We start from the raw sequence: 9,337 nt of genomic DNA, 5'->3' as shown, positions 1-9,337 counted from the left end.
GGGACATTTATTTTGGTTCTAACTTTTTCTGATTTTCATTCAACACCGAAAAGTGAACTGGATCACTGGTTCTTCCCTGGTTCTTCCCTGGTTCTTCCCTGGTTCTTCCCCGGTTCTTCTCTGGATCTTCCCTGGTTCTTCCCTGGTTCTTCCCTGGTTCTCCCCCGGTTCTTCTCTGGATCTTCCCTGGTTCTTCCCTGGTTCTTCCCTGGTTCTTCTCTGGATCTTCCCTGGTTCTTCCCTGGTTCTTCCCTGGTTCTTCCCTGGTTCTTCCCCGGTTCTTCTCTGGATCTTCCCTGGTTCTTCCCTGGTTCTTCCCTGGTTCTTCCCTGGATCTTCCCTGGTTCTTCCCTGGTTCTTCCCTGGTTCTTCCCTGGTTCTTCCCCGGTTCTTCTCTGGTTCTTCCCTGGTTCTTCCCTGGATCTTCCCTGGTTCTTCTCTGGTTCTTCCCTGGATCTTCTCTGGATCTTCCCTGGTTCTTCTCTGGTTCTTCCCTGGATCTTCCCTGGTTCTTCCCTGGATCTTCCCTGGTTCTTCCCTGGATCTTCCCTGGTTCTTCTCTGGTTCTTCCCTGGATCTTCCCTGGTTCTTCCCTGGTTCATCCCTGGTTCTTTTCTGGATCTTCCCTGGTTCTTCCCTGGTTCTTCCCTGGTTCTTCCCTGGATCTTCCCTGGATCTTCCCTGGATCTTCCCTGGTTCTTCCCTGGTTCTTCTCTGGTTCTTCCCTGGTTCTTCCCTGGATCTTCCCTGGTTCTTCCTGGTTCTTCCCTGGATCTTCCTGGTTCTTCCCTGGATCTTCCCTGGTTCTTCCCTGGTTCTTCCCTGGTTCTTCCCTGGATCTTCCTGGTTCTTCCCTGGATCTTCCCTGGATCTTCCTGGTTCTTCCCTGGATCTTCCCTGGATACGCCACTCCATCGATGAAAACCGTAGTAATGCCAAACAAACAGACAAGAGCGACTTCCACGGACGATTAAACTTAAAAATATACAAAAGCCAAAGGAAAAGAAACCTAAACACCGAGGCTCATGGGAAATGTAGTATTACGAGCCGTCTGCCTAAATAAAGGATAAAACCTTATGAATCTGAAACGTGTGTGTGTGTGTGTGAGTGTGTGTGTGTGAGTGAGTGAGTGAGTGTGTGTGTGTGTGTGTGTGTGAGTGTGTGTGTGTGTGTGTGTGTGTGTGTGTGTGTGTGTGTGTGTGTGTGTGTGTGTGTGTGTGTGTGTGTGTGTGTGTGTGTGAGTGTGTGTGTGTGTGTGTGTGTGTGTCAAACAGGCATTGAGAATGAACGTAATCCTCTTAGCTCTTGTGGTGGCTTGTCCTCCGTCTCTCTGCTCACGGAGACAAAAAGTCCCGTGCCATGAAGTCCGGTTCCTCTGTGGATAAAAACACGATAGTTTAAGAGAGTGAACATGTATGCCCCTTTAAAAACATCAAACTAAATAAGTCAAACACTTGAGTAAACGTCCGTCTCGTTAACACGCTGGAGAAACACAGAAGCTAGCAGGTTCCCTCTGCTGCCAGTGCTTATGCTAAGCTAAGCTAGCAGGTTCCCTCTGCTGCCAGTGCTTATGCTAAGCTAAGCTAGCAGGTTCCCTCTGCTGCCAGTGCTTATGCTAAGCTAAGCTAGCAGGTTCCCTCTGCTGCCAGTGCTTATGCTAAGCTAAGCTAGCAGGTTCTCTCTGCTGCCAGTGCTTATGCTAAGCTAAGCTAGCAGGTTCCCTCTGCTGCCAGTGCTTATGCTAAGCTAAGCTAGCAGGTTCCCTCTGCTGCCAGTGCTTATGCTAAGCTAAGCTAGCAGGTTCCCTCTGCTGCCAGTGCTTATGCTAAGCTAAGCTAGCAGGTTCCCTCTGCTGCCAGTGCTTATGCTAAGCTAAGCTAGCAGGTTCCCTCTGCTGCCAGTGCTTATGCTAAGCTAAGCTAACAGGTTCCCTCTGCTGCCAGTGCTTATGCTAAGCTAAGCTAACAGGTTCCCTCTGCTGCCAGTGCTTATGCTAAGCTAAGCTAACAGGTTCCCTCTGCTGCCAGTGCTTATGCTAAGCTAAGCTAGCAGGTTCCCTCTGCTGCCAGTGCTTATGCTAAGCTAAGCTAGCAGGTTCCCTCTGCTGCCAGTGCTTATGCTAAGCTAAGCTAAGCTAATCAAATCCTGCATATCAGACTTTGGTGTCGGACGAGAAATACAAAATAGGGAGGTTTGTTTGTGACTGGAAATGAGCAACGTCCTCCATGTGATGGCACATTTCAGTCTGAACGCTTGTATCTACTGATGTCCTCCGTTCACCTTTATCTTTCTACCCGTTATTCATTATAGTTTGGGCTATTTCTTTCTACCAATCCAGCTATTCGGTTGCACAGTCTCCTCATAACTTGTATCTCTTTGTTTCCATCTGTTATCATTATTATAAACTATTCATCTCTACCACGTTGAGCTTCTTATTGGAACTCCTCTGCAGACACGTCTCGATACTTGACTCTCAGATCTGGTCTTGGACTTGTTTTGAACTCAAGGTGGTCTCAGAGCGGCAGCTGTCCATGCATCAGTGTGTGTGTGTGTGTGTGTGTGTGTGTGTGTGTGTGTGTGTGTGTGTGTGTGTGTGTCACCTCGGGGCATTTTGTCACTTAGGGGACATTTGGCTGATCCCCCCCCCCTGAACTGCACGCTTCAAAGGCCGGATGAGCCGATGAGGGTCAGGGCGGCTCAGGACTAACTGCTTTAGGAAGGTTCGTCTTCACTCTGAAATCCATCCTCTTTGTCCGGCCTCCTTCCTTCCTCTTCCTCTGCTCCTTGAGCCACAGCGTGTGAACCCATCAGGTGTGTGAGCCACGGGCAGACATCCCGTCTGTCCGGGTGCTGTTACTCACAGAACCAGGAGAGGTATTGGAATGATCTGGAAGGAAACCAGACCTTCACAGTAAAATGGAGCTGCTTTCTTTAGAGTCTGGAAACCAGCTGGACCCGAAGACCAACGCCAACGTCAGAAGCATCGTATGTCCCTGTGACGGTTGATCCCTCTCAGCCGCGTGTCACTCAGGACTCTCGAGACCCCACAGTCTGAGGATAGAACTGTTCAGCAGGGTCTCCAGCAGGGCTCGCAATTAACGATGTCCCGGGGACCATAACAATTCCTACTGGGACACAAATCTATTTTGTCTGGGACTGTTTCGGGACTGTGAAAGAAAAATTAAAAGTAAACTTCAAAATGGGTGTTATTTGCAAAGTCATTGGGCTGTCAAATCATAGAATGCATTCTCCGTCATCCACTCTGCTGCTAGACTCGCGCCAATGCAACGGTCACGACAGTTAAAAACAGAAGAAAGAAATGCTGAGGTGGTTGAATAAGCAGCCCCCTGTTGCAAGCCCCAATTCTGCCGACTCCCGAAACGAAAACATCCCAAGTCCTGGTCATGATGCATCGTCTTCCACTGTGGTCAATTAGTTGTCTTCAGTGCCAATGTTAGCTAGCGCTAGCATTAGCTCGCGCTAACTAACGCTAGCAACTGAAGTGCGCCTTACAATGCATACAAACGTCCTAAAATGCGGTGTCATGTTCTTTTGAAGTTTGTGAAAATGATGTGAAATACAGTTGATCAGAATAAGAGGTGTAGCCTATCATTTTTGTATTTTCTTTGTCAGCCAGTCAGTGAGCAGGCTAGAATCTTTAGCTGCAAAAACGTAAGGCATTTAGCTTTTCATCTTTTTTTAGTGTTTTACTTTTTTTTGGTCAAGAACGCCAGTCAGATTGGGCGACGATTAGAAAGGGGGTCGCAAGGTCATTTTAGTTTGTCAATCAACTCTGGTATGAGAATAATGTGTCATGTTAAGAGAGAGTAATGTTCCAGTTGTTTTTGTGCCGGGGGGAGGGGGGGGGGGGGGGGTGAGAGCAAGATGATTGACATTCATGAATGAAGATAGAAGATCAATTTATATTCCTATAGTACTACTGACTTGTGAGGATAACTGGTAATTAGAACTGCAAACAGATACATGTATTAAACTGTATTATGGAACTTCTGTTTTTTATTGTCATTCATACCTCTTTTATTGCCAGATAGAGGGTTCCCATCATAAAACACAGAGACCATACAGCCATACCATATTGAATTGAAAAATACAAATCAGAATTCTTCAATGTTGACATGACAATGATACATTAGTCTGGATACTGAGAAACAATCGAAAAACATGTCTTAAAACAACTCTCTTCCCTTCTACTCTAGGAGAGGCAACAGATGGAAAAAAGTTAATTTCGAGCCCTGGTCTCCAGCTCAGAGACGGCTGGAGGCTAACCCGCAGGTGTCGGGACATTAGCACAGTTAGCATAGTTCATGAAAGTGGATGGCATTATCGTCCATGGGGACGATAGTAAAACAATGACTTGGTTTGGAGCGCTCTGGAGCGGTGCTGGAGGGTACTGAGGATCCTGAATCCATGTCTCACGTCTCAGGATCAAGCAAGTCAGTTCTAACCCGACAGAGGACAGATGTCCCCCCCTGTGGACTGAGCAGTGCGGAGACCATTGGACACAGAGAGCAGCAGATGGACATTAGTACCTCTACTGGGGACACCTGGTTTACAAAGAGAGAGGCAGTCTGTCCAACCCGATGATCCAGAGTCCCCAAGTCTTCCACACCCAGCCCCGGGTCCAGGTCCAGGAGACAGGGGGACCTGCAGGGCCTGATCCGGGACGGGATCTCCATGGAGAGCAGAGCTTTTATTCCCTTCATCATTTCAACAGAGTTTGAATGTGTTTAGAGCAGCTGGGATATTTCACTGCAGTACAAGTACTCACTGAATACGTCATACATTGAAAAGTAACTAAAGTATGAGAAATGAAAGTACAGCTAAAGTATCAGAGTGAAGTATTCAGTGCAGAATAATGAATATGGTCATGAATGAGGTCGTTGATGAGGAACCATGTACTCACTGAGTACAAGTACTACTACATGGAAATACTGCAGTCTGTGGCTCCCTCTGCTGCCACAGACAGGAAGTGCACATTATGTATTCTTCCTGTGGAAATATGATGGTACAAATACTGCTTATACTTTAAAGCCAGAGAAGTACTCCGGTCTGGTACTTTATTAAAAGTAGAAGTACACAGATCTGGTGCTTGAGTAAAAGTAGAAGTACTCAGGTCTTGTACTTGAGTAAAAGTAGAAGTACTCAGATCTGGTACTTCAGTAAAAGTAGAAGTACTCAGGTCTTGTACTTGTGTAAGTAGAAGTACTCAGGTCTTGTACTTGTGTAAGTAGAAGTACTCAGGTCTTGTACTTGTATAAGTACTCAGGTCTTGTACTTGTGTAAGTAGAAGTAATCAGGTCTTGTAACTTTGTGTAAGTAGAAGTACTCAGGTATTGTACTTGTGTAAGTAGAAGTACTCGGGTCTTGTACTTGTGTAAGTAGAAGTACTCAGGTCTTGTACTTGTGTAAGTAGAAGTACTCGGGTCTTGTACTTGTGTAAGTAGAAGTACTCAGGTCTTGTACTTGTGTAAGTAGAAGTACTCAGGTCTTGTACTTGTGTAAGTAGAAGTACTCAGGTCTTGCACTTGTGTAATTAGAAGTACTCAGGTCTTGTACTTGTGTAAGTAGAAGTACTCGGGTCTTGTACTTGTGTAAGTAGAAGTACTCAGGTCTTGTACTTGTGTAAGTAGAAGTACTCAGGTCTTGTACTTGTGTAAGTAGAAGTACTCAGGTCTTGTACTTGTGTAAGTAGAAGTACTCAGGTCTTGTACTTGTGTAAGTAGAAGTACTCAGGTCTTTTACTTGTGTAAGTAGAAGTACTCGGGTCTTGTACTTGTGTAGGTAGAAGTACTCAGGTCTTGTACTTGTGTAAGTAGAAGTACTCAGGTTTTGTACCTTTGTGTAAGTAGAAGTACTCAGGTCTTGTACTTGTGTAATTAGAAGTACTCAGGTCTTGTACTTGTGTAAGTAGAAGTACTCAGGTCTTGTACCTTTGTGTAAGTAGAAGTACTCAGGTCTTGTACTTGTGTAATTAGAAGTACTCAGGTCTTGTACTTGTGTAATTAGAAGTACTCAGGTCTTGTACTTGTGTAAGTAGAAGTACTCAGGTATTGTACTTGTGTAAGTAGAAGTACTCAGGTTTTGTACTTGTGTGTAATGTCCTCATCAGTGATTGGATGAGAGCCTCCTGAGCTTCCTTCCTGTCGGATGCTTCCAGCTTCCGGTTTGAAGTCAGCAGATTGTTCACTGCAGCTTTCCATGGACCTATCGCTGTTATGTAAGAGCTCTTATTTTGAAGTGCTTCCTGCTTAGTTGCTGTCCTCGTCCTGTCACTTCTTCTTCTTCTTCTTCTTCTTCTTCTTCTTCTTCTTCTTCTTCTTCTTCTTCTTCTTCTTCTTCTTCTTCTTCTTCTTCTTCTTCTTCTTCTTCTTCTTCTTCTTCTTCTTCTTCTTCTTCTCTCAAAAGGTGTGTAACTCTTTGTGACTTTAGAGCTTTTAGAGACACCTCTTCTGACCAATCAGTGCTCAGAGAATACTTTTAGAGACTCGGAGACAGACTTTAACTTTTTATCATTCTTATTATTCCTGCGAAAAAAACTCACATTCCTTACTAACTCCTTACTGTGTGTGTGTGTGTGTGTGTGTGTGTGTGTGTGTGTGTGTGTGTGTGTGTGTGTGTGTGTGTGTGTGTGTGTGTGTGTGTGTGTGTGTGTGAGTGAGTGAGTGAGAGAGAGTGTGGCCCAATTCCAAACCACTCCCTCTCCCACTCCGTCTGTAGGGGAGAGGGAGAGAGCACAGCAGCCAGCTTTGGGACGCCCCCCCCCTCTCTCCGGCACAAACAGGAAGTGCGTAACTGTTTGTAACAACGGTTTCAAATCAGCTTCTCAGAACAAACATTAACATTAAGAACTACATTAAAACTCCAAACATCTTTCATTGTGTTTCAAAGCTCTTTTAGTTTTAAACCTGAGTGGGGTGGGGGGTGCAGGTAAGTGTCTGTGAGGCTCCAGTAGGATATCTCTCTGGACCCCCCCTGAGTGGAGTGGGGGGTGCAGGTACGTGTCTGTGAGGCTCCAGTAGGATATCTCTCTGGACCCCCCCTGAGTGGTGTGTGGGGTGCAGGTACGTGTCTGTGAGGCTCCAGTAGGATATCTCTCTGGACCCCCCCTGAGTGGAGTGGGGGGTGCAGGTATGTGTCTGTGAGGCTCCAGTAGGATATCTCTCTGGACCCCCCCTGAGTGGTGTGTGGGGTGCAGGTACGTGTCTGTGAGGCTCCAGTAGGATATCTCTCTGGACCCCCCCTGAGTGGAGTGGGGGGTGCAGGTACGTGTCTGTGAGGCTCCAGAAGGATATCTCTCTGGACCCCCCCTGAGTGGAGTGGGGAGTGCAGGTACGTGTCTGTGAGGCTCCAGAAGGATATCTCTCTGGACCCCCCCTGAGTGGAGTGTGGGGTGCAGGTGTGTGTCTGTGAGGCTCCAGAAGGATATCTCTCTGGACCCCCCCTGAGTGGAGAGTGGGGTGCAGGTGCGTGTCTGTGAGGCTCCAGAAGGATATCTCTCTGGACCCCCCCTGAGTGGAGTGGGGGGTGCAGGTGTGTGTCCGTGAGGCTCCAGTAGGATATCTCTCTGGACCCCCCCTGAGTGGAGTGGGGGGTGCAGGTACGTGTCTGTGAGGCTCCAGTAGGATATCTCTCTGGACCCCCCCTTGAGTGGTGTGTGGGGTGCAGGTACGTGTCTGTGAGGCTCCAGAAGGATATCTCTCTGGACCCCCCCTGAGTGGAGTGGGGGGTGCAGGTATGTGTCTGTGAGGCTCCAGTAGGAGAGCTCTCTGGACCCCCCCCTGAGTGGGGTGGGGGGTGCAGGTATGTGTCTGTGAGATTCCAGTAGGATATCTCTCTGGACCCCCCCTGAGTGGGGTGTGGGGTGCAGGTGTGTGTCTGTGAGGCTCCAGTAGGATATCTCTCTGGACCCCCCCTGAGTGGGGTGTGGGGTGCAGGTGTGTGTCCGTGAGGCTCCATTAGGATATCTCTCTGGACCCCCCCTGAGTGGGGTGGGGGGGTGCAGGTGTGTGTCTGTGAGGCTCCAGCAGGATATCTCTCTGGACCCCCCCTGAGTGGAGAGTGGGGTGCAGGTGTGTGTCTGTGAGGCTCCAGTAGGATATCTCTCTGGACCCCCCCTGAGTGGAGAGTGGGGTGCAGGTGTGTGTCCGTGAGGCTCCAGAAGGATATCTCTCTGGACCCCCCCTGAGTGGAGTGGGGGGTACAGGTGTGTGTCCGTGAGGCTCCAGTAGGATATCTCTCTGGACCCCCCCTGAGTGGGGTGGGGGGTGCAGGTGTGTGTCCGTGAGGCTCCAGTAGGATATCTCTCTGGACCCCCCCTGAGTGGAGTGGGGGGTGCAGGTACGTGTCTGTGAGGCTCCAGTAGGATATCTCTCTGGACCCCCCCTGAGTGGGGTGCAGGTACGTGTCTGTGAGGCTCCAGAAGGATATCTCTCTGGACCCCCCCTGAGTGGAGTGGGGGGTGCAGGTGTGTGTCCGTGAGGCTCCAGTAGGATATCTCTCTGGACCCCCCCTGAGTGGGGTGGGGGGTGCAGGTGTGTGTCTGTGAGGCTCCAGTAGGATATCTCTCTGGACCCCCCCTGAGTGGGGTAGGGGGTGCAGGTGTGTGTCTGTGAGGCTCCAGCAGGATATATCTCTGGACCCCCCCTGAGTGGGGTGGGGGGTGCAGGTGTGTGTCTGTGAGGCTCCAGCAGGATATCTCTCTGGACCCCCCCTGAGTGGGGTGGGGGGTGCAGGTATGTGTCTGTGAGGCTCGAGTAGGATATCTCTCTGGACCCCCCCTGAGTGGAGTGTGGTGTGCAGGTAAGTGTCTGTGAGGCTCCAGTAGGATATCTCTCTGGACCCCCCCTGAGTGGAGTGTGGGGTGCAGGTGTGTGTCTGTGAGGCTCCAGAAGGATATCTCTCTGGACCCCCCCTGAGTGGAGAGTGGGGTGCAGGTGCGTGTCTGTGAGGCTCCAGAAGGATATCTCTCTGGACCCCCCTTGAGTGGTGTGTGGGGTGCAGGTACGTGTCTGTGAGGCTCCAGAAGGATATCTCTCTGGACCCCCCCTGAGTGGAGTGGGGGGTGCAGGTATGTGTCTGTGAGGCTCCAGTAGGAGAGCTCTCTGGACCCCCCCTGAGTGGGGTGGGGGGTGCAGGTATGTGTCTGTGAGGCTCCAGTAGGAGAGCTCTCTGGACCCCCCCTGAGTGGGGTGGGGGGTGCAGGTATGTGTCTGTGAGGCTCCAGTAGGATATCTCTCTGGACCCCCCCTGAGTGGAGTGGGGGGTACAGGTGTGTGTCCGTGAGGCTCCAGTGGGATATCTCTCTGGACCCCCCTGA

The 9,337-nt window shown here is 49.5% G+C and overlaps 1 protein-coding gene across 1 annotated transcript; it reads right to left on the bottom strand.

Annotated features, from left to right (window-relative positions):
* Positions 1-39: 39 nt before the first annotated feature.
* Positions 40-915, bottom strand: LOC117444563 (octapeptide-repeat protein T2-like). The gene has a single exon (XM_034080031.1). The coding sequence runs from the start codon at positions 913-915 to the stop codon at positions 40-42; it is 876 nt and encodes a 291-aa protein (XP_033935922.1).
* Between the last annotated feature and the right edge of the window lie 8,422 nt (positions 916-9,337).

The sequence above is a fragment of the Pseudochaenichthys georgianus genome, unplaced genomic scaffold, assembly GCF_902827115.2.
Source record: "Pseudochaenichthys georgianus unplaced genomic scaffold, fPseGeo1.2 scaffold_830_arrow_ctg1, whole genome shotgun sequence".
NCBI classification, from domain to species: Eukaryota; Metazoa; Chordata; class Actinopteri; order Perciformes; family Channichthyidae; genus Pseudochaenichthys; species Pseudochaenichthys georgianus.
The sequence above is the reverse complement of the archived record's forward strand: the minus strand, read 5'-3'. Positions and strand labels throughout refer to the sequence as shown.

Bases quoted from the DNA above. Each gene is read 5' to 3' on its own strand.
- LOC117444563 (XM_034080031.1), bottom strand. From the start codon at position 915: ATGGAGTGGCGTATCCAGGGAAGATCCAGGGAAGAACCAGGAAGATCC.